The sequence below is a fragment of the Panthera uncia genome, chromosome D2 (assembly GCF_023721935.1).
Source record: "Panthera uncia isolate 11264 chromosome D2, Puncia_PCG_1.0, whole genome shotgun sequence".
Classification (NCBI taxonomy): domain Eukaryota; kingdom Metazoa; phylum Chordata; class Mammalia; order Carnivora; family Felidae; genus Panthera; species Panthera uncia.
In genome coordinates this window covers 77,205,491-77,229,770 of record NC_064818.1, presented here as the reverse complement: position 1 = coordinate 77,229,770, position 24,280 = coordinate 77,205,491, and the positions used below count along the sequence as shown (strand labels likewise).

The window sequence follows — 24,280 nt, the reverse complement described above, 5'->3', positions numbered from 1 at the left end:
CCAGAGCAAGAGGGAGGGTGAGAAGTGACCCAGAAGAGGGAATGAGCTCCTAGTGGGGAGGTCTAGAAGAGTCACTCTGGAGGAGCTGAAGCCAGGCTGGGTTTTGAAGGCTGAGTAGGAGTTTGGCAAGCCGACAGAGATGGAGTGTGGTTGAGAGGAAGAAGCCTTGCGAGCAGGGAGAACAGTGAGAGCAAAGGTAAAGACCACAGGTTCTCTTGTTGGGAGGGTGGAGTCACCTTTCCTAAACACGTCCCTTTCTTCCTGCAGTTCTCGATTGTACCTCCGAGGACACAAGTGCCATAAGGCGAGCCTCTCAGTGGGGAGGGCCATGGTGCTGCCCAGATTCAGACAGCTGAGCCAAAGCAGGACCTGCCCAACTTGCCTCTAGACCCAGCCAAAAGTCGGCCTGCCTTTACAAGACTTAAGGGCCACGAGACGGCCATTTCAAGTCGTCCCAGGTTTTGCCTCCTCTCTCCGCTCCTCTCCTCTCCCCTCCCCTCCCCTCCCCTCCCCTCCCCTCTCCCAAATACTCTGTTTATTGTGAATACTCTTTTGCCTTTCTGGTCCTCAACAGAAAGAGTTGGTCCATTTGGTCATTTCTCGAACCCTGACCACATGTCGGGCGTGGTGCTGGGGGCTGAGCATATACATATCTGTGAAAGGTGAAGGTCCATCCAGTGCCTACCCTCTGGGGGCTGGCACTTTTTTGGAGAAGTGAGGCCTTGCCTCTCTCGTGGCGGATGTCGTGGTAGCTGCCGAGGAGGGAACGGCCCGATGCCGCGATGGCAGCCTGCATCAGGAGGCTAACCCCGTCACTGAATCGCCTGCTGCATTCGGCATCGACTGCCGTATAACGGTTCACCCCCAAAGTCAGCAGCTTAGAACACCACACGCTTACTATGGCACAGTCTCTGTGGGTCAGAACCTGACCCGGTTTACTGCATCCTCTCCTTCGGGCTCGCTCTCAAGGCCACAGTCAGGGCTTCACCATGGTGGGGTCTCATCCGAAGGCTTGACTGGGGAAGGCTCTGCTTCCAAGCTCTCACGGTTGTTGGCAAATTCAGTTCCTCAAGGGCTGTTGGAGGGAGGGCGTCCGTTCTTTGCTGGCTAGAAGCTTCCCTCAAGGCCTTGCTGCTGGATCTTGCCAACAGGGCTGCTTTCTTCATCAAAGCCAGCAAGGGGAGAGTCAACCAGCAAGTCGGAAGTCACAGTCTTTTATAATCTGATCGCTAGGCTGTGCATCCATCACCTTTACATACTCTGTCGGTTAGAAGCAAGTTACAAGGTCCGGGCCACACTCGAAGGGAGGAGGTTACATGCTCTGAATGCCAAGGAACAGGGATTTTTGCCCTGCACACCTGCCCTCCATTTCCCTGTCTGATCCTCCCAGAGACCTGGGTCCCAGCCCTGCAGCCAACAGCAGAGAAGCTGCCAGAGTGATACCCCATCCAGAGGCAGAGCCCCCCCCCACGCACAGCGGAGTGTGTGTTCATCTGCACCTTTTCTGTGTGGGCTACTGACAGCAACAGCTGTTTTGCTGCTTTTTAAGCATTTATAAAAAATATGCAACAGTAGGGATTTCTTCTTTTTTTAAACCCGTGGCTCACGGCCTATGCTAAGTGGCTGGCTCGTTCGCCATCCCAGCCAGAAAGGATGATAGATACTCAATGTTTAGGTCACTCGAAGAAACACACCCTTGGAGCCCTGTTCCCTTTAGTCTAACTGGGTCCCCGGCCAATAGCCCACTTGGGTCGTCCTGCGACCTCGCTCTTCCGTGGGGACGTTCCGCGGTTGCCTGCTGCCAGTGGGATTAGGCTAAACTTTTCTTTCCATCTACAAATTGGCGGGGGCCAGGGGTGGATTTTATTTCTAGTTTCAGATTCACACTTAGCCATTATTTCTAGAATAGATCCAAGGTAGAGGGTTTAAAAATACTGGAATTGCAGGTAGAATCAAATCAGTCACGTTTAAGTTTCCAGAGAAAGATGTAAATGGTAAGTAAGCCCATCTCTCCCCTTCTGGAGGAGAACAGAGGAATAGTGGAAAGTGGATAGGCGGGTGCTTGCGGCCAGAAGGGCCAGCCAGGCGTCATGTCGCAAGTTTCTCTGTGTAAGAGATAATGACAGTTTAAAAAAGTGAAGCGTTTCTAGGCCAGATTGGCCTACTTAATTAAAAAGCAGAATTTTCTTCATTTAATCTGACGCTAAAGTGGAAAAGAACGTTTTCACTGCCTCTCACATTAGCCTCCTGCCTCTTCATCTGCAAGAGGTTGGTGGAGTTTGCCTCATCATTTGGAGACAGCCTCCGTTACATGTGCAGAATGGCTGGAGGGTGCTGGCCCCTCGGACGTAGTTCACTCAGGGGACACTTGGAGGGTAGGGTCACACAGCATCTGTCAAGGGCTTTACCACGTGTCTGTTTTGGGTTTCGTTCTGTATGTAGTGTTAATGCAGGGTGCAGCAACGACCCCCACAGGGATGCTTGGTTTTCCCGTTTTATGATGACGAGTCAAACAGGAAGGAGAGCTCCGCTAGGAGTGAGAACTTGATTTTGACCCAAGCACCATGAGCCTGAGAACCTGGGGCATTGTGTTCATCTGCTTATATAAATTGGTTTTTTAAAGTTTATTTATTTTGAGAGAGAGAGAGAGAGAGAGAGTGAGCGAGTGCATGTGTGTGGGAGGGGCAGGAAGAGAGGGAGAGAGAGAATCCCAAGGAGGTTCTGTGTGCTGTCAGCATAGAGCCCAACACGGGGCTCGAACTCATGAGGCGTGAGATTGTGACCTGAGTGGAGATCAAGAGTCAGACGCTTAACCCACTGGGCCACCAGGCCCCCCTAAACTGATTTTTAAACAGCCCACTAGTGTGGGTCAATAATTAATCTATTTAGGACGATGCCGTAGGAAGGGAAGGAATGAAACACTTAATGAAATGCATCCATTTACATGCAGTTGATCATTAGGACAGAGTAATGAGCGATGCTAAGCCTTGGGGCAGGAATGCTGGTTTCATGGATCTTACTCCCAGCAAAGCGGGTGGTAGGATGTGTGAGCGGTGAGTGGCAAACCAGGGTCGCCTTGTAGAGTCATAGCTCTGGGGGACCAGATAGTCTGAATTGGAACCCCAGCTCTGCCACTCACTGGCTGTGTGGCTTTGAGCAGGTTACTTGACCTCTCTGTGTCTCATTTCCTTATCGGTGAAATGGGGGAAAATAGTCCTATCTCTAGGGTTGTGAGAATAACTTAATATATGTAACGTATTTAAACAGGGCTGGATAAATACAAAATATTATGGAATTATTAGCTATTATTGTTAGGTCACAGTAGTAGCAAATAATGACAACAGCCAGATTGAGCACTCATTTACTCCCTGAACAGGTATTGAACAACTTAGATATGCAAGATGCGGTGCATACGTTAGAGAACAAAGTCCTTCTTGTCTGCCTTCGTGGAGTCTCTGTCCAGTGCAAGGGCCGGGGACAGCCCTCAATTAAGTGACCAAAGCGTTAACTGAGCACGTGCTCAGGCTGGGCTACCTGCTAAGCACTTTTCAGGCATTGCCTCATTTGAGCTTGGCAAGTAGGTGTGTGGGCTCAGTGGGGCTGCATTACTGGGTTCGCCGTCAACTGGTTAGTAGTGTGGCCAGGCTGGATTTGAGCCCCTGTTGGTTTGAGGAATCAGGCTTTCTTCCCTATCATAGGCTGGTCCTTGGGATGCAGATTTAACTTGGAGACGGCAGTGAGCACGCAGGAGGTTTACGGGGCCCGTTGTGGGACAAGCCGGTGGGGGGGTGGGGAGGCGGCGGGGGGGGGGAGACAGGCAGAGCGGAGGTTGGGGCCATGACGCAGTCGCACAGAGGTCTCTCCGACCCCACCACAAGCTCCGTGGCTTGGACGGCCCTTCAGAGTTGTCCCCAGCGAGGCCTCTCCCGGCCACCAGCCGCTGTCCCCTGTCCGTGCTGGGGAAGCGTAACCATGGGTGGGGCGGGGCCTTTCCTGGACCGGACTGGGCTGTGAGCCATCAGCAGGGTGACTCCCCACTTTTGCAAAGCTCTGGAAGCAGTAAGGTCCCCTGTCTTTGATGGATGCCTTCAGGGCATGGATCCCACGCCAGAGAGATTAAGATGCCGATCCCAGGGCGACATCGAGCTCAGATTAGCAGGAAGCTGCGCCGACCGCCGCTGCGGGATTGCCGGCACCCTCTGACTTGAGACGAGGCTTTCTCTCGCCGCTCCGATGTCCCGCAAACAGTTCCACTTCCCTGGGTCCCTGGGAGCACTGACTTAGTGCCACAGACACGTCCTCGGGCAGGAGCGGGGAGCTGGCGCTTCGGCGTCACGTGTGGTATTTTCTCCGTAACACATCTGCACGGGGATTGAAAAGCAGGCTGTCGCCCAGCGCTGATGGCTCAGTTATTAACGTCGATTATCTTAAGGGGAAATGAGGACTCCCCTGTGGGCAAGAGATGGGACTGGGGGTGGTGGGGGGAGGCCGTCGGAGCGGAGAGGTCGTGACAGCGGCCTCAGAGCCGCAGATCGATGGTATGCCCTCTTCCTCCCTCCGGCCCGCACTCTTGCCTTTGTCTTTGAGACCCTGGGGGACGAAGAAATCAGCGGGAGTCTCGAGGAGGATTGTAGTGCAGTGTCTCTCAGTGGCCTGTTAATTTCCTGGCGGATTCAGGCATTTCGCTTCTCAGAACCTGTCTGTGGGGTGTTACGGCCTGCCTTTCGTGAGCCCTTAATGTGGCGTGGGCTCACTTTCATAGGGCTGAACTGTGAGCCACCCGAAGCCAAGGGGGTTGGCCGGGGCTGTCACGGTGGGGAGGGAGGGCCGGCCGGGCCCAAGCCAGGACAGCTCAGGCCTTTGTGAAGGTGCTCTGAAGGCCGTTCGGGACTGACCGCCTGGCGAAGGCCCCCGTCTTGTTACCGGTGAGAGAAAAACCATCGTGCTGAAAATTCCTTGTGTGTTTGACACTGTTTATGTTTTTGGGAAATGTTTACAGAGGCGTGGGCAGCCCTGCGTGCTCCCACACGGGTTGTTTGCAGAGGGCGAGAGACACCGGGGAGAAGGGCCCCGTTGTAGCCAGTCCACAGAGGCTGCGAGGCGAGACGTGTGCCCACATCAGGCCAGGATGGATGGGGGTGGGGTGGTGGCGAGTCCCCTCTGGACCGCCAGGTTAGTCCGGGGACCTCGGATTAGTGAGGCTGGCGAGTTGAAGCGGGGAGGGCGTGTCACACACGGGCCAGCCCTGGGGGGCGGTGGCCATGCCCTGCGGTGGGGGTCCCCCAGCCTGGGATTCAGGCCTGGCTTCGCTACTGCTTTAATCAGGGGCAGCCCAGCGATCCGCTGCGCGTTCTTTTCTTTCCTGCCAGCAGATACCCACGATCAGGGTCACTGGCAAACTGTGTCCAAGTGCTTTGTCAACCATGCTGGGCTCTTAGATGAAAGGCACGTTTGGTATTGCCTCTGCGAGGTCCTGCTTTTTGTTCCGTGAGCATTTACCACGGACCCAGGACTGGCTGCTCTGGACCCAGAACCCTACTCGTGCCCGAGGGGAAGAGAAGACCGGCCCAAATGACCTCAGTGAACTGGAGATTTTGCATCCATGTGGACACGTTCAGGCCCAAACGTGGATGTTCTCCTCTGGCAGAAAATGAGCCTCATCTGTGTCACCCATGTGTACGGCCCTAAGGTGACTCTCGACATTTTCTCCAAACGAACTGGCCCGGCCAGTCCTGCTTCATTGTTCCTCGAGGTGAGAAATGCACAGCCCATGATTCGGCGAGACGGAAGGACCTGCTTCCCAGCCACATCAAATGGCCTTTATTTCCTTGTAGGAAAAATACGCATGATGATTATTGACGGCACAGTATCGGAGGTCAGGAAGTTATCGATCAGTGATTTGAATCTGGACGCCAGCAGATGGAGAACAGTGACGGGGTTCTCGGTTTTTCATTTTCGTCATCCCCCTCTGGGTGGCTGCAGGCCCGGGGTGGGGGTTGGGTGAAGCAGAAGACAAGAGTGTCATGTGCCCACCTCCGGGGGGGTCCTGGTGGAGGAAATGGGACGTTCACCTGCGGGTCCCTGAGAAGCCGGCTGGCGGGCACTCTGGGAACGCAGCGAAAGTGGGGCCGGCACGGCCTGCAGGCGGTGAGCCAGCCCAGGAGCCGGCAGCCGCCCCCGGCCGCCCACCATCCCAGCAGCCGCCCCCGGTCTCTTCCCAGAGCCCAGCCCTCTGAGACGGCCGAAGCGTGACGCTTCGACAGGGACCGACAGCACGGCTCAGGCTCTCGAGACCGAGCCGATGAAGTGTCGCGTGCCTCGGGGGCCCGGGGATGTCCGTGACTTCTGACGTGAGCCTCTCCGGGAACGGACGGGTTAAAAGCAGCAGGGACGTTCTGGGGGCGACGAAAACCTTCTGGAAGTGGATGGTGGCAGCATGGGCGCAGCGTCGTGTATGTGCCAAGAACTATTGGATGGTTAGGACGTGGATTGCGTCTCCGTTTACGAAGGGTGGTGAGCACCAGACCCACCAAGGCCAAGCAGCCGATGACCGTCGGCTTGTGCAAGTGGCGAAAGATCACTCCGTGCGCTCTGAAATTGTTGTTGTTAATGTTTGTTCATTTCGAGAGAGAGCGCGCGTGCACGCAGAAGCGCGGTGGAGGGGCAGAGACAGGGGCCGTCAGCCCAGAGCCCGACTCGGGGTTCGATCTCCCAAACCGTGAGCTCATGACCTGAGCTGAAATCAAGGGTCGGACGCTCAACTGACCGAGCCGCCCGGTCGCCCCGAGCTCTGACATCGTAACGAACACCTGAACACCTGTTTGTCGTTGCTGCCGAATGGTGCCCAAGGCGACGCTCCGTAAACTCGCTTTTCCCGATGGTCACAGCGATGCTCATCTTTGTCCTGAGTGTGTGTTGGGTGCTGTGTTATACGTCACAATTGCTTTTCTGTTTCCAGGAGCTTGAGTAGTTCTGTAACAGAATTGACTCCTGCTTTGCAGTCACTGGGCACCTAAAACAACACAAACGTCAAAACGGACCCCAGAACCCATCGGCTCCGATGGCTGGCCCTCCCCCCGCCCCGGCTGATTGGCTCCTAAACTCGGGCCATGGGCCGAGGCCTGTGGGATCAGGGGGCTCTGTCTGGGCCCAGGCAGACCTGGGTTCGTTTGGGCCCCAGCCGCAAAGGCCCTGGGGCCGTGTGACCTCTCCGAAGGCCAGCCTTCTCCTCGTAAGACAGGGTGACGACGCTCTGCCCGTGGCTCAGGCAGGGAGGGGGGGCTCGGGGGGACGGGTCGTGAACGCGGAATGAGAAAACGTGTGCAGTGCGTGGCGCAGGGCCTGCTGAGGGCAGCCGCGTCAGGGATGGAAGCCGTGAGGACCGTGGGAGCTGACGCCCACGGCACCCGCGAGCCCGGCCTGTGGGAGCGGCCCACGGAGTAGTGGCTGCCCCTGTTTTTGTGCCGATCCGTCCACCCACCTCTGCTCAGTGTCGTTGAAGGAATCCAGCATCGGCCTGGGCATAACCGTCCCGGTTTTCCATGGCCTTGGTGGCCATTCCTCTGTCCCCACGAGAGGGAGAGATGTAGTCCCTTCCAGAGGCACTAGGTTCGGGGAGCCACCCCCCACGCATACATTCTCTCCCACTCCCCCTCGCGGCCGTGCTGGGTCCCGGGACCCCCGCACCACACAGGCAGGAGCCGAGCGCACTTCCAGGAGAGCCGGCCCCCCGTCACGGGGCCGCCCCAGCAGCCTTCTAAAATAACCATAGCACAGAAGGCCTGGAATGTATTTGGACTTATATTTGGAATTGCTGTTGGAAACGGTCCTGGCCAAATGTAACACCCATCTGTTTGGGATGGTTTAAGAGTAAGAAAATTAGATGGTTCAGCAGAAGGGGGCTTGGCGGCCCCTACAATGCAAGGGGGCTGGCTGGGTGTCGGGGCAGCTGGCTCTCAGCCGGGGAGCCCTCAGCCCCGCCAGCCGTGACTGTTCCTGCTGCTGGGGCCACTCGCTTCCTGCTGGGCTGCCCCAGCTGGAGACCTCCCCCTTGTCTCAAGCTGGTTCCTGAACCTTCTACCCCCTGGGCAGTCTTCCCTCCAGGAGCATAGTTCAGGTTTCCTTCCCGCTCTGGACGGCCTTTCAGCCATTGAAGCTGTTGTCCTTCCTGCTAAGTCTTGCTTCTTCAGATGGAACAGCTCCTTCCCCCTCACCGTTTGGCACCCAGCCCTGAAAGCAAGCGTCCTTTGGGATCCCAACTGGCCAGGGTGGTACAGAGTGACACCCTCCCACATTTTTAATGCCATACCTTTATTAATGCATCCTATGGTTTGCATCAGTGTCCATGCAATTCTGTGATGATTCGTTATGAGTTTATGTCAGCTAAACCTATTGTGTGTTTACCCTGTTGGCCTCTCTCCCCTGCTTCATCATTGTACAGTTGTTTTAAAAAATGTTTTTCATGTTTATTTATTTTTGAGAGAGAGAGAGGGAGACAGAGAGACAGAGCACTAGCAGGGGAGGGGCCGAGAGAGAGGAAGACAGAGAATCTGAAACAGGCTGCAGGCTCTGAGCTGTCAGCGCAGAGCCCAATGCAGGGCTTGAACTCTGGAATGGTGAGGTCATGACCTAGGCGGAAGTTGGTCGAGTCACTGACTTAGCCACCCAGGTGCCCCTTGTACAGTTGATTTTAAAGACCAAAACGTGGATGTTTCGGTTTATCTATTGTTACATGAGAATGTCCGCTCCAGCCCTTGGATACTTAGTCTTGCTACATTTGCTGCCCTTCTCAACATTTTCTGAATGGCTTTAACCCATCCAAGTGGCTTTCACTCGTGCATGGTCACTGCCTGGCCCTTTTCCCCCAGAGAGTAGCTGTGGGGGAAATCATAGCATTGATTATTGCTGACATTCTTAGGAAGCACGAGCCTGATTCTTCGGGGGATCCAGATAGGGCTCCCTGAAAGTTAGAGCTCATGCTTTTCCTTTGCCTTCTTGCTTATACCTCTGTAGGGAAGCGAACCGTGTGGCTCTCATGCATCTGTACACTCAGGACTCTCCCGCGGTCTCAGGGTAGGAGAGAGGTGTAGGCAGAAAACTCCTCAGTCTTCCTGGGAATTGGGGGGGTAGAACCTGCATGCGTCTCCTGGGGCTGTTGCAACAAATTACCGCAAACCTGGGGGCTTAATGCGATGCAAATTTATCCTCTGGCAGTTCAGAAGGCTAGAAGTCTACACTCCGGATGCCACCAGGGTGGGTTCCTTCTGGGAGTTCTGAGGGAGGGGCTGTTCCAGGCCTGTGTCCAGCTGCTGCTGGTGGTTGACAGCTCTTGCTGGTCCCTGGCTTGCGGCAGTATCCCTCCAGCCTCCCCCCGTGTCTTCACGTGGCCTTCTCCCCCCGTGTCTCTGTCGCCTTTGTAAGGACACCAGTCATTGGATTTACAACCCACCCTCCATCCAGGATGCTCTCATCTCAAGATCTTCATTCGACATAATTTCATCTGCAAAGACCCTGTTTCCAAATAAGATCCCATTCATAGGTGCTGGGGACACATTTTGGGAGGATCTGTAGAATCCAGACAGGAGAGGTGGCCATTCACTGTGATGAGTAAAGTCTCTGCTCAGCTGTTTGTGACAAAGTGGAGTGTGAGGGACGTATTGTTACTCGTACGCCTCCCGGCAAGCGTGTGGGCTTGAGGGGATCCCAGAGCCCCCGGGCACATTCTGTGGGCAGGTCCAGGTTCCCGGGGGGACTGAGGGGCCAGAGACATCCCCTCTAGAGACTCTGCTGAGGAAGTGGGCCCGGCCCGGCTGTGAACTTGAGTCACAGAAGATGGGGTCCTGAGTTCATTTCACCTCCCCTCAAACAGATGAAAATCAGTCGTCCTCTCCTCTCTCACAGTCCCCTGCCCCCACCCCGTAGCAGGGCTGGGCTGGCCTGATTGGCACCTCGGACAGGTCCCAGTTTATGCCCTGGGATTACTTCTTGATCTCTAAAGAGTTGTTGTGGAATCAGCAGATTCTTCATGAAGTTACTTTGTGTTTAAAATTGAGCCAGGTGTAGGGACTCTTGTTTTACTTATTTATTTTTAATGGTTTTGTTTGTTTGTTTGAAGGAGAGAGAGAGATCATGAGTGGGGGAGGAACAGAGAGAGAGGGAGACACAGAATTCAAAGCGGGCTCCAGGCTCTGAGCTGCCAGCACAGAGCCCAGTGCGGGGCTTGAACTCACGAACCGTGAGATCATGACCTGAGCCGAAGTCGGACGCTCAACCCGACGGAGCCCCCCAGGCGCCCCTGGACTCTTGTTTTAATTATGAGCCAAAGTGTCTACAAGGAATGGTACTACCACAGAATCAATTCTCAGTATGGAAAGCTTGACCCAGTGGTTGGGTTTGTAGACAGTAATTTATGTGATAGAATTCCAGCTCCACCAGAGGACTTGGATAGTCCTGTAGGAGTCCATGGTAGGAACTCTGGAATTCGGATTTCCCATTATATACAGATTTTGATGAGAGTCTGAAAGGCGTCTGTTACTGTTCACGGACGTGGTTTCTTGGGCTGGGCCGTGATACGGCAGGACCGATAAGTGTGTGAGCCAGGAAGGACACCCCCACGAGACCCATTGCCACAGGGAACGCGTTGGCACGTACAGGTCGACTGCTCTTTGAGGTCCACGCAAATCCGATGTAGACACTTACCCATCAGCCTCTAGGTTATACTACGACTGGCCTGCAGGGACGGGTGCCGCGACCAACAGCTGCTGTTGGGGACGCTGTGACCGGCAGATGGAGTGTCATCCTGGGAAATGTGCTCGGGTGGGCACAGATCTGGGGGAGAATGTACTCACTAGTCCCTGAGCACCTCTAATGACTCGTCTGGAAACAGGGCCTTCTGGAGAGTTGGAGCGAGCAGGCCGAGGTCTACAAAACTCTCCCTTTCCAGAGTGTGTGCAGACGCCAGGCAATCGGTGGGCAGATCCCAGTCATCTCAGGACTTCTCAGAGGTGTCCTCTGTGGACACTGGCTGTGGATGAATTCTAACGGGCCCTGTCGCGGGCACCGTGCCCAGTGCCCGAGGAGAGCTGGTCCCCAAGAAGCCATGCTCCTGCGGTCAACACATGTGCATCCAACCTTGACTGCAGTTAGAGGGGAGGGGTGCCGGGGGGGAGCGTTTGCGGCTGGCCCCTGCAACGGGGGCCCTGTGGTTTCCGCCCCGGTGGGCGTGGTTGAGTGTGGGTGTCAGGGGCGCGGCGCGGGGGTGTGCGTTGGCAGGACACGTGTCCTTGTCAGATTCACTGAGTCGCCCTCACCCTTGCTGGAATGAGGGAAGCCACGTCAGAGAGGTTGGAGGGTGGAAAGTAAGGCGTTAACGGGAGAGAGAATGTGAGTCCGTGGAGCCAGGGGGCCGACCCGTGTCAGCCCCGTTTCCCCACAGGCAGGGAGTGGGGGGTGGTGTGCGAGTGAAGGGTGAAGCAGGGAGGTCGCTTGGGGGGTGGGCGTTGGAAAGACACCAGGCAGGAATGAAGAAGGGATCTCCGAAACACAAAAGAAGATGAAGACTTTGCAAGCGGAAAGCAGGAAAAGGTGTGGGAACTCACAGCTCAGAAGTTGCGGCAAAGAAAAAAGTTCCTGGGTGGCAGTGGGATGACGTTTATGTTAGGGTGCAGTCCCCCGTCACCCCTGCGCTCGTGGGTGCTCAGAGCCCCCCACCCCCCAACCGGGAGGTGGGCGGTGTGCCGCGACGACAGGCACATGATCTGATTCCACCAGATCTGATCTGGTACCATCCATGGTTGTGAAAATAGAAAATATGCCCCTACCTGCTTCAGTGGGCACAGAAAATTTCTGGAAGGCTCTTTCAGCCCCTGATAAGAGAGGTCACCTCTGGGGAGCAGGACTCATAGGTTGGACCCCCGGAGAAACTGGGCAGGAGGGCTTGAGTGAGAGCCGTGTTCATGATACTGTTGTCATAACTCACCCTTTCTTATTGTTGGTCTGTCTCATTTAAGAAAACAAGTAGCCCTTGCTTAACAAAATCTATCTGTAATGCTGAGAGTCTGGTAAAATATATTCACAGAGGATTTATTGAAAGGAAGAAAGACAGAAAGAGGAAGGAAGGGAGGGAGGGAAGGAAGGAAGGAAGAGTGAGGGGAAGGAAGGAGGAGTGAAGGGAAGGAAGGAAGAAGGGAGGGAGGGAAGAAAGCGGAAGGAAGGAAGGAAAGAGGGAGGGAAGAAAGGATGGAGGGCAGGAGGGAAGGAAGGAAGAGAGAGGGGAAGGAAGGAAGGAGGGAGGGAAGAAACGAAGGAAGGAAGGAGGGAAAGAGGGAGGGAGGAAGAGAGAGAGAAATGAAGGAGCACGCAAACCCTTATCCTGGAGCTTGGTCAAGGCTGGTAAGGCAGGTTTCACTCAGGACCCACTCCAGTGGGTGTCAGGACACTGCGTGGGGTTTTGTGTAGGGCACGAAGACTGGCCTCAATTCCAGATCCAGCAAGGAAAAGTGGGGACTCACAGCCAAGGAGTAGTGGGGGTCCGTGGGTTGGAAATTACTAAGAGGACACACCGGGCTAAGGTCGGTCTGGGTTCTGGCTAAATCGACCTAGCAGGATTCCTGCTGAAGGCACAATGGGGCGATGAGACATCCCCTGGGAGATGGTGGGGGACCAGGAGCCCGCCAAATATTGAGGGTGATCAGATATCGCAGGGCAGGGGATTCTGGCTGAACCGACCTGGCAGGATTCCTGCGCACTTGGGCAGTGCAGAGGTGGATGTGGAAGTCTACAAGCTGAGGCCCAGTTGGGAAGGTTTAGGGGAGCCCGGGGAAATTGGGTCCAGGAGTGACACCGTCAGTTCTCGAAGGAAAACATGGCCACATACATGCGGTGGGGTCCGTGTGAACAGGTTTACAGGGTGACTGCACGCAGATGTAGGGGTGTTTTTATGTTGTGTTAAAAAATAGGTCCGTACCAATCTAGAAAGATACGTTTCATAATTTGTTGTTGTTGTTGTTTTTTAATGTTTGGAACGTCTGTGGAATGGGCCAGGAATCTCATGAGAAACTATCAGATTGTAGGAGCAACAGCTGTTCTGGTTATTGTTGCCTCTGATGGAGGAGAGAGAAACCGGAAGGAGCATAACATTTTCGTGGCCCGTCTTCGCTGTCGTACAGTTTTCACAATCTGGTGTTTCTAAGCTCACCGTTCCAGTGAAAACAGCTGCGTGCTGAAGTGGCTGGATAGGATTTAAGAAGTACCGGTGGTTGGTCGGGGGGCCAGTGTAGACATGTCCGAATCCAGGAGAGCGTGGGTGGCCCGGTGAGGGGTGGGGAGGTGTGGGAGGAAGCAGGGAGGGGGCTCATCTGCAGGGGAACCAAGAGAAATGGCAGGGTCCTAATGAACGAGCCGAGGTAATGTCATTGCACGTCGATTTCCATCGTTACCCACGTCGCGTGATTTCACGGTCCCGGGTGGTAAAAGTCTCCGTTTATTTTATTCACAGGTTGTACTCCGACTATCTCTACTTTGCAAGTTCGAATAAATCTGCTGATGACTTCCACGAGAAAGTGACCGAAGCTGTGCAGCTGTTTGAGAATTGCATGCTCGATTATTCCCTGCGTGCCTGCGTCTACAACAACACCCTCAACAATGCCATGCCTGTGCGTATCCTGGAAGCCGGCCCCCTTACAGAGCAGGCCACTTGGTGGTTATTATGCAGGTGGCATGGTGGATGGGATTTTAGCATATAAACGCAGAGAAGCATTTTAATGTGCAAACGCCTCTCCCCATGCCTCTGAGCAGTGGTGGCTAGTGCACAAACAAATACGCACGGACATAAAAATTGTATAGAAAGGCTGGGCCCTTTCGGCTGGCACCAGGCTCTCTTCCCTGCTCATCTCCCCATTGCAATGCTCTCTCCTCCCCCTGCAGAGAATGAGGGCACATTTAGGGAGACTGCCATTCAGTGAGGCTCCAAAAACCCACCCTGCAATTAGGATTGGCAGACGCGGGGACCCAGCTCTCGAATCGTCTTAAGCATCGTTCCCTGATCGATGGCGGATTGTTTTGGTGGTTTAACGAATCACCCACCGGTGACTTTCAGTGTTCCTGTGACAGGGCCTAAATGGGAAACTATCTCCCCTTGATCTCTCTTTTGCTTTTCTCTTACTTGCCTTCAGGAATGTGGCTGTACATTTCTTGCCTTTTTTTCTCTTTATGCAGAAGAAGCTGTTGGTGGTGAATTCGGCACCCTTCAGCTGGGGGTGGTTTTCTACCGCATAGCACCCTGGGTTGCCTGCCTTTTCAGCAGATTGGTGCTGCCGGAGAGCCTAACACAGTGAAGCTGGTGCTGCTCCTGTCCCGGGGCGTGGTTCACCGCTGCTCTGCGGAGTGCAGCATGTGGGACGGCACAGACCGATGTGCTCGAGGTGGAGGCTGGGAACCCCCTGGGCGTGGGGTGCTCAGGGTCAAGAGGTTTCCCTCCCTCTTCCTTGTTCTCAAGGCCGTCGTATCTGGAACGTGGGGTCCTGGTTCCGGCAGGATGCGCAGAGGCAGCGGGTTGGATTGAGGCTGGAGTTTTCAGTGTGTCAGAGAAGATGCGGACAGGGGCACAGATAAACCTAGAATCTGCCCAGCAGCACAGGGTGGAGGAATGGCCTTTGGAGCCAGACAGAGGTGTGGGTTCGCTTCCCAGCTGGGGCGTTTACTAAGCTGTGTGATTCTGGACAGTCGTTTTAGCTTCTCTGAGACGCCATTGCTTCGTCCTCAAATCGGGTAATAAGACTGCCGTTCCAGGCTGTTGTAAGGGTCAGAGTGATAGTCCCTTCGTGCGTAGGGGAGAAATGAAGAACCCTTGTCCTGCAGCCATCTTAGAGTTGCCGGTCCGGGCCCTGCGAATTAGACTGACAAAAGACAAATTAACAAGAGAGAGAAAAACCACAAGTTTATTAACAGGTGTGTTGCACCCGTGCGTGATGAGTAGCTCAGAGGGACGGTTAGAACTCAGGCTTGTGTAACGTCCCGACAGGAGAAAAGGACATTTGTAGAGAGGTGACCGGACAAAGCAAGAGGACTTTGAGTTTCTAGGGCAGCAAATCGTGGGAAGGCAGGTAAACGTATGGGGGAGCTAATGGCTGATAAGGGCTAGTTTCATCGAGGTTTGTTACGTCACATCCTCTGATGCTGTCTTAAGGCTGATAAAGGTCTAGGGTTGTCTCCAGTGATTAATTTGGTCCGTCCTGGTGGAGAGGGGAGGAAGGGCACCCTGACAAATTTATGTACGGCTTGGAGGCAAATAGGGTGAGGGCGGAGAGCTTTTCTTATGTTTGTGTTTCTTCTCAGTTGCCTTGGGCTCAAAATAATCCTCATGCCAAAGTGGTATATTTCGGGGCAGCGTGTTCTGCCTCCCTGCACATGCATTCGTCATTTGACCGTGTCTGTGCATGGCACATGGGCTGGGAGGGCAGCCGTGACAGGACAGGCCTGGTCCTTGTGCCCCCGGGCAGTCCCAGTCCTGGCAGGGAGAGTGACCTAGCGGCTGGGGCAGGAGCCCTGGCTCCCAGCAGAGGCCACCTGAACACGAGGCACCAGGGGAACATCTAGGAAAGGCAGTGTTTGTGCCGAGGCCTGAGGGATGACGGGCTGGGGACGTGGAGGTGGTGATCTGTCCAGGTGCAGGGAGCAGCTCGGGCAGAGGCCGAAGAGTTGAGCACGGAGAGCGTTTGCTACAGCTGGGCACAGCACATGGTTGCGTGGGTGGTGGGGCGACGGTAAGAGGTGGGTGTGAGCCTTGGAAGTCTGGCCTGACATGGGTCCCCAGGGAGGGTTTAACAGTGGTAGCAAATGTGTGTTTCAGAAAGATGCCTGATGTGTGGCGCCCAGGGCTGGCGGGGTGTCTCCCAGAGACGGGGAGGCCAGGGTAGGGGTGGGATGGGGTTTCTGTAAGAGAACTGGGGGCTGAGTCAGGGTAGGAGACGGTGGAAGTTTCTAGAAACAATTAGGAGGACTAGAAAAAGGACGTGGACAGGGGTTGGACTGGATCGGATCAAGCGGTGGGATGATGGGGAAGCCACGTGTTTGCTGGCCGGCAGGCTGAGTGCAGCATTTGCTTCAAAATGGCTCTGGTTCTTAGCTGTTGCTTTTTAGTATGATTGTTCATGACCGTGAGGGTCATCTGTGCAGGGCCTGCAGGAGAGAAGAGCCACTACCTGGAGATGTTTCTTGAAACTTCCTAGGTGTGGCATGGTTTGGGGACTGGCCTCATTCACAGCTGAGACTTGATTCGTCTCCAAGGGCATACAGTGGGTGCCGACTCTGTGCTCAGCACCGTGCTCAGTGCCGGAAGAAGCACGGCCCTGGGGTGACCTGGAAGGGAGAGGGAGGGGGCGGGAGGCAGAACAGGGAGAGTTGAGGTGATGCGTCCAGCTGGTGTGGTTCAGAGAAGGTGCTGGAACCGTCCTCTTCCAGGCCGTGTTACTACTGAGTTCTCTCTTCAAGAGGTTATGTGGCAGGTGCTCCGAAAGGGAGGGATAGGTGAGGGCTTTGCTTCGGGGGCCTTCTACAAGGGAGCGCCCCAAGCTGGCTGGATTTGGAAAAGGGCAGGGCGAGGCAGGGCCGGGCAGAGCTCCTGACTGTGAGGCTTATTTCAGTGGCATTTCAGTGGCTTCACGTTGTGTTTCTGTCCCAGGAGAGTGAGTGTCTGATGTACACGTGCAGTCTGAGCCCGGGGCCCGCTGCACCGCCCGGAGCTCGCCGGGCCAGCGCCTCAGCACAGTCAGGGCCACGGGGACAGAGCTGGCCGGATGCAGGTCTCACCTGCCTTTGAATAGGTTTCTAGGAGGCGAGATTTCCACAGCCACTGTGTCCCACAGACAAGACCCCTCCGCTGCCCTGTTGGCCTCCAGCTGGGAACCCTGAAACATGACAGACACCGGGTGATCAGTACACAGGAGTCGTCATGGGCCTCCACTTTGGGGTGTGCTGGAAATTCTTCCTGATCACAAGCCTTTGCCAGTGAGAGAGGGACGATGGGATCCGAGCTTTGTTCACCGCTGATTCTGCGCCAGGCACAGTCTTGAGCTCTTCATGTTCTGTCGTCCGTGCTGCCCTGAATCCCATGCCCATTTTACAGATGAGGACACTGAGGCTCACAGACATGGACTCTCACATCCAGAGACATAGAGTGGGTAACAGGCCTAGGGTTCATCCCGGGTCCTGTGGCCTTTCGGACTCATGGCATTCCCTCCTTTCCCTGGCTGGCTCCTAAGAGCACAGGTTTGAACTGGCTTTTTCACTCGATCTCATGTTCTGCTGAGGATGGCGAGGTGGTGGCTGAGCCGACACCTTAGGTCAGAGAGAGGTGTCCGGGGGCAGGATCGGTCGACAGGACGGGGTGGGGGGCGTCACAGACGGCAGACTGGCCGTGACCCTTCAGCCCCTTGCTCACCGGGAAGAGCCAGGCAGCGAGGAGCAGTTGGAAACCCTCCTCTTGGGCGCGAACCTTCAATTCTGGGGTGAGGGACGCAAATCTCCCTCCAGCTGTGAGTCCCAGCTCAGCCACAGCGCAGGGAGGGAGAGCTTTTTCAAACATCGGCGGACCCTGGTGCTACCCTTCCTGAGACATCCCCTGCCTTCTAGCAGCACTGGAGTGCACCAGCCGGCCCCCGCCTCCTTCTCCACCTTCTCCCAGCCACCCCCTCTCTGTCACTGCTCTCTGCAGCCACACTCTCTCCTGTTAGAGGACCTAACAGCCTCTGGCCTCGGATCGGGGGTTCGCGAAGCAGGGTTCCGGCAGCGTCAGCATCCGCGGGGATCTTGTCAGCAGTGGGACCCTCAGGCTCAGCCCCGGCCCACAGAAGACAGCAGCTGGGGGGGGTGGGCCCATCAGTCTGTCTAACACCTTCCAGGCGGATTGGAGAGATCGGTTCCAGCCCCTTTCCCTGGAACGTGCTTCCCCTGGGTTTCTTATCCTGTGGGTCTTACTGACCTCCGTTTTCTCTCTCCACCCCAGTTGTTTCCCTGCAGCATGGATCACAACTGGTGGCTGCAGGTTGTTTCTTCAGCAGCTCGGCTCTGTGTCCCCCACGAGGTTCCAGGCTCCGTGAGGCCGGGGGCCACGTCTCTTACATAGCCACACGTCTCCATTGCCTAGGGGGGTACCTGCATGTAGCATGCACTCGGCTGTTTGCAGAATGAATGAATGAATGAATGGGGAGTTTTTGAGACTAGCGGATACCGGGTAGGCTGTGTAGGGTGTTTCACCTAAACCCCTAATCGGGAACCGAGAGGCTTGGCATGGAGCCTGTCTGGAAGGAGCCCTGCACCCACCCCTCCTGGGCTCTTTCCCTGTGTGGCAGGAAAAGCCCCGGTGTCTGGGACCCGGTGTCAGCTCCGGGTGCCGCTGGGTGCCCCCCCAGCTGACCCTGGGCAGGCCCCCACCCCTCCCTGGGCTTCCATTTTTCCAGCAAGAGTTGGCCGCGGCAGATAACCTCAAAGGCTTCTCTCAGCTCTGCTGTCTTGTAATTTTACATCTATCAGACACTTCCCCTAAATACCGTTTTTATCTTTGCGCCGTTTGGATCCTCCGGCCTCTGCCGGGAAAGGTGAAGAAAAACCGTTCCAAGTGGGCCCGTCTTGGGTTTGTGTCGATGGCGCACGGTTGTGGTAATGATGCTGCGTGCACCGGGAGGCGTCACTCAGGGTGACCGGAGCTTTCCTGGAGTGGTGAGGGGGGAGGGAGGGAGGGAGGGGGAGGAAGAAGGGGGACCAGGGCTGGCCAGAAGGGGAGGTGTTCAGGGGAGCCTCCTCACCTCCTGTGGCCTGCAGAGCCCCGCGGGGTTTGTTCCCTGCCCTGCCGCCGCCCCCCCCCCACCCCGCCAGGACCGTCCCTGCCTGCGAAGGAAGGCCTTGCTGCAGGAGGCTTCAGCCCGCGGGTCTTTGTGCTGGGGGGCTTTGCCCACGGAGGAAGCCGACAGGCTTTCGGAGAAATAGTCTGTCACCTGTGGCCAGGTCAGGAATGCGTTCCGGCTGCTGTATCATCCCCCCCCCCCCCATCCCCACCACAAACACCAGCTTCTGTCCTTCTAGAAAGTTCTCAAGCTGCACAGGCAGGTTCTCCGGAAGATCACCCTCGTGAGGCTGGCCCTCCCTGGGAGGGCCCGGCCAGCGAGCCCGACAGAGACTTGACCTGCTCTGTGAGGCCCATGACTCCAGAAAGCACGCTCGTTACGGTCTGCTTGTGTTAGGGGTGCCGCACGCGTGATTTCTGAGGCTGGCACGTACTCGTTCTCTCTCCGGCTTTGGTCCAGCTCGGGGGGTCTTCTTTAGGGGCCGGCGCGTGAGGCAGCAACAACCCCGGGGGGACAGGAGGCAGCTAATGAATTCTGGAGACCCCTTATCGCTTCTCACTGTTTATCTTCCTCCGCATCCTCCTGCCTGATTAGAAAAAGAAGGAAGTGGGAAAAGACTAGCGAGAGATGAGACTAGTCGGCTTCTGTACGTATTTTGTCAAACGTTTCACCGCCCTGCCACCACCGTGTCCGGCACGTCGCCCGAGGAGCACCGGAGCCCGGCAGGCTGGAGGAGCCCCGGGTCGGGCTGGGAGGGAGAGAGGGACCCTGAAGGGAGAGCGTCTGTCTACGCAGCTGAGCGGCTGAGGCTGGGAGGGGGCGCCTGGGGGCCGAGCGCAAGCCAGACCAAGGGCTCCCCACGCTCGGAGGGCAGGCAGGCTGGGAGTGGGGCCCGAGGGTCCAGGCCAGCAGGTGGGGCAGCTCGCACTGGTGACGGGCCAGGGGTGGGTGCTCGGGAGACCAGACGGGAGCACCGGTTAGGAGGCTGTGACAACTGGGCCTGACCGGAGGGGCTGGCGTGGAGCTAGGCAGAGGCAGCAGGTGGAAACGTGGGAAGGTCGCAGAGGCAGAGCGGCAGACCGGAAATGGGGCTGGGTCCCCAGGACTTGGGGGAGGGCGGGGGGCCCAGGAGAAAGGGGCTGCGGGCGGAAGGGGAGAGCTCTGGTGTTTTCCTGAAGCTTTGAAGAGCTGAGCAGCAGCTGTGAAGTCAGAGGGAACGTCCCACGGCCACTCTCGTTTCTGACATGTTTGTAAGGCCGGGGGTCCCCCAAACCACTTTGGGGTTCAGTAGCTCCCCGGAAGGAATCGCAGGACTCACTGAAGACCGTGCTTCCAGCAGAGAAGGGACACCCACTGAACCGCACCCCCCCCCCACTCCCACCCAGGGAAGGAGCACATGTGGCCACACACAGCATTGCCATCCGGGGACGCCCACCCGAGCCTGTGGTGCCCGGAGTATTTACTGGGACTCAGTCACATGCCATCCGCTTGGCTGGCCTTTACCGTCCAGTCCCTGCTGCAGGCCAGACCGATCCCCTGTCAGTCAGTCTCACTGTTTACTCTCCGGTGGCCAGATGCCCCAGGCCAGCCAAGCCACTTATCAGGCAGATCATCCCAGGTGGCCTAGAGGTCACCTCCCAGGAGCCGAGGCCAGAGGCCAGACTTCCTTTGGGTAAGGTGAATTCACCGTGCAAGCTTGCAGCCTGGCGTGAGAGAAGGCGCGGGAGGACGTCACCCCGGGCGTGGAGGTGGGAAGGAGTGGCTGTGCGTGACACTGCTTTCTTTGGATGTACACACGGCCCCCTGGTCACGGACGCCCAGGTGGCACCAGGCACGGGGCGGTTCACTCACCTGGCTTGTTTCTGAGGTGTTGAACGTGGTTTTCGTGGCTGTCGTGTGCTGGGTGTAGGAGCAGAAACAGCCAGGGTATCGTGCAAAGAACGTTTGCACTGTTCACGGGTACAGCCTTGACCTCTTCCTTCACCTGAGTCTCTACTGGAACGTGTTGCGGAGCCACCTCCAGGGTTGTCGTGAGAATTAACTGTGACCTTAAGTAGGAATCTTCTGTGTGAGGAGCTCAGAACCCTTCCTGAAGACTCAAGAAAGCATGGCGTTTAAAATCCATCCTTTGGGGGCGCCTGGGTGGCTCAGTCCGTGAAGCGTCTGACTTCAGCCTCAGGTCATGGTCTTGTGGTTCGTGAGTTCGAGCCCCGCATCGGGCTCTGTGCTGACAGCTTGGAGCCTGGAGGCTGCTTCAGATTGTGTCTCCCTCTCTCTCTGCCCCTCCCCTGCTTGCACTCTGTCCCTGTCTCTCCAAAATGAATAAATGTTTAAAAAAATTAAAAAACAGGGGCGCCTGGGTGGCTCAGTCAGTTGAGCGTCTGACTTTGGCTCGGGTCATGATCTCACGGGTGGTGGGTTCGAGCCCCGTGTTGGGCTCCATGCCGACAGCTTGGAGCCTGGAGCCTGCTTCAGATTCCGTGTCTCGCCCCCCACCCCCCCGTCCCTCCCCTGCTCACGTTCTGTCTCTCAAAAACAAATAAACATTAAAAAAAATAAAATAAAATCCATCCTTTGAAGGCAGTTGTTTGCTCGGGCAACTCTTTTGGTGCTGGTTTGTACTCAGGCCTCGTATGTTTGGAAAAGCGTTAGGGAAATTACTCCCGAAGTGATGGCCGCCTTCTGCCTTGGTTCTAGGTGAGGCTCCAGGTCGGTCTGTATGCTGTGTACCTTCTGGACTGGCTCACCGTGTTTAATAAAGAACAGTTCCTCGTCCTTCGCCTGGAAGACCACGCCTCCAACGTCAAGTACACCATGCACAGGGTCTTCCAGTTCCTCAACCTCGGTATGAATGTCACGCTGGTGGCCCGGGAGCAGGCATGAGCTCCGTGGACACTGGCTGTCCGCGGTGCTCGCTGAGTCGCAGACAGACTCTGCGCACCGGGCGGGGCCGGGCCGGGCTGGGCGGCCGGTTCGGTACGTGCTTTTCAGGCGCGGGGCCTGGTGCCGGGGTGGGGGGAGGGGGTCCCTCATCTGGGAGGTTCCAGCCCAGCAGAGGAAGAGAAGAGGAGGAAGCCACCGATAGCCAAGGCACTGGCAGAGTGACGGTTGATTCGTATACGTGCCTCCGGGGTCCCAGGAGGAATGGTGGAAGGGGTCATGGAAGGAGTGGTCTGAGAGCTGAGTCTTTGGGCTGGGCGACATGTCAGAGCATGGCTGGAACGGTCTTGCAGAGGCCACAGGCTCGGAGGAGGGAGTGGACGGGTCATGGCATGCTCTCAGGTTTTGGGGGGCCCCTGGAGTCAGGGCCACGTGGCCACCTTCCTCTAGGAGAGTCCACTGCCGGTGGCCAGGGTGATGGCTTGTAGGGGTGGGTCTCTGGGCACAGAGGGCTGCCCACGTGGATGGGCACCCAAGGACTGCCAGAGCTCAAGCACTCCCGCAGCCCCATCTAATGATCTGGCCCGGGAATTCTGTTGATGGCATATTCCTTAAAATCTGTTTACCCTCCACTGGCCTCAGAATCCTTTCGTCATAGTGGTAGGAGGGAGTGTGATTGCTTTTTCCTCTGAAGGCCTAGAACCATTTTCCTTGGAATGGGTCCCTAGTAGACTCTGCTGTGTTGGTGAGCTTGACTTTAGTCTCTGAGATGGACAGTGAGGCCAGTTCTGTTCTTTCTGCTGCACACACGCCAGCGACACCGGAATATGGTTTTTCTGTGTAAGGGCTCAGGACTTTGGCCCGATCCCGAGGGCCTGGCACAATGTGGCCTGAGTGGTGATCCGGTCGGTTAAGCCAGTGAGGGACTAATGGTCCAGGGGGCTGGGGATAGAGGTGGCTGGCTTGTTCCTGGGCCTCTCCCCACTGATCTTGGTGCAGGTGGAGGTTCAGCTTATAGGGTCTCTGGGCACAGGTGGCCTTCCTGCCCCACCACCCCCACGGCCACGATACGGCACAACACACAGGGTGAAATATGGCCCAGCCACAGGCCCTTTGCATCAGCAGCCTGAAGCAGAAATGACACTGGCAGGACTCCAGCAGGCTGGTTAGTAGGAAAATCTAAGCACATGGACTGTGCCTGGCAGCTTGCACAGTTATCCACGGACAGGCTGACGGCCACGGGAGCCAGCCCTTTGTGGGTATTTGGCACTGAGACCGGGAGGAGGTGAGGCTCAGGGGAGGCTGCCTCCCAGAGCCGCAGCTGCACTTCTGCGGGCAGGTGTCCAGCCCCAGGCCGGACAGCACCTGCTCCTTCGCGATGGCACGTTGCCACTTTCCGTCCTCAGCAACTCCAGGACCAGGACGGGTCTGGCCAGAGGACCGAGCACTCTTGAGGGGAGGGGAACTCCTGGCCCAACACGAAGCATGGCTGGGAGTTTTGCGAAGCTCCTTCCTGCCGCGACTCCTGCTTCACAGTCTTTTCTTTGTGTTCCAGGACCCCTAGGTGAGAAACAAGAGACCCTGATGACAAAGAGCCCCGCGTCCAACGCGCGACGTCCCGAGGACCGGAACCTGGGCCCCATGTGGCCGGTCACCCAAAAGATCCTGCAGGACTTCTACGGGCCCTTCAACGCCAGGCTGGCCCAGGTGCTTGCCGACGAGGCGTTCGCCTGGAAGAAGACCTGAGGGTCGGGGTCCCCCTGCGGTTTCCACTGTTACCGTGATTTAAAAATCTCTCTTTGGGGGGCGGGGCCCTCTTCCTCAACAGCCTGGAGAAAACCCCAAGATGATTCTTCTTCCCCTCCCTAGGCACCTGTTTAGTATAACCGTTTGTGGTGTGAAACAACCTGGCAACTGACCCTTCACGGGGCTCCGCCATCCCGGGCCATTGGAAACTCCACTTGGGAACCGTTCCCTCCTGCGGCGCAGTGGCCGGGCCGCGGGGTCCAGGCGGGGGTGGGGGTGCGGGCGGGGGGCACCAGGCGGGGTGTGGGGGGCGGGAAGGAAGCGCGGCTGGGGGCTGACAGTGTGGGATCCGAGTGAGCGCACTGGAGGTCACGTCGCCACGCCAGAGGTCACGTCGCCACGCCGGAGGTCGCGCCATCACGCTAGAGGTCACGCCACGACACTGTCCGAGTTAACGCTTCCGTTCGGTCCTGAAACACCGGTCGGGCCAATACCTTCATTTGGGCAGAGCGAGGAGACAGACGCTTTCCTTTTTTCTCTTTCACTCCGAGGTCCGCCCTTTCTTCTCTTCAGATCTGAACCTTGTTAACTTCACTTTTACGAAAGAGAACAAAAAGCCTGAGCACATTCATCTCGGACCCCTCCCGTCCTGTCCTGGTGTTACTTACGTTTAACCAGAACACGAATGTTTCAGACGAACCATTCCTGCATTTCACCAGCCGTAGCTCCTTTTCTGCCACTTTTGAGGGCTTCTCGAGAGCTCATGTAACCTCTTCCCAGAACCTGGGGCAAGTTTGTAATCGGGATACAAACTC

The 24,280-nt window shown here is 56.5% G+C and overlaps 1 protein-coding gene across 3 annotated transcripts in view; it reads left to right on the top strand.

Moving 5' to 3' along the window:
• The window catches only part of CHST15 (carbohydrate sulfotransferase 15), a 79,369-nt gene extending 55,652 nt beyond the window's left edge, over positions 1-23,717 (top strand). For all 3 annotated transcript variants that reach the window (XM_049646568.1, XM_049646570.1, XM_049646567.1), the window contains 3 exons: positions 13,496-13,652; positions 21,537-21,684; positions 23,275-23,717. In XM_049646568.1, coding sequence (XP_049502525.1) covers positions 13,496-13,652; positions 21,537-21,684; positions 23,275-23,465 — 496 coding nt within the window. In that variant the 3' untranslated portion in view covers positions 23,466-23,717. The remainder of the gene's footprint in view (positions 1-13,495; positions 13,653-21,536; positions 21,685-23,274) is intronic.
• Positions 23,718-24,280: the final 563 nt, after the last annotated feature.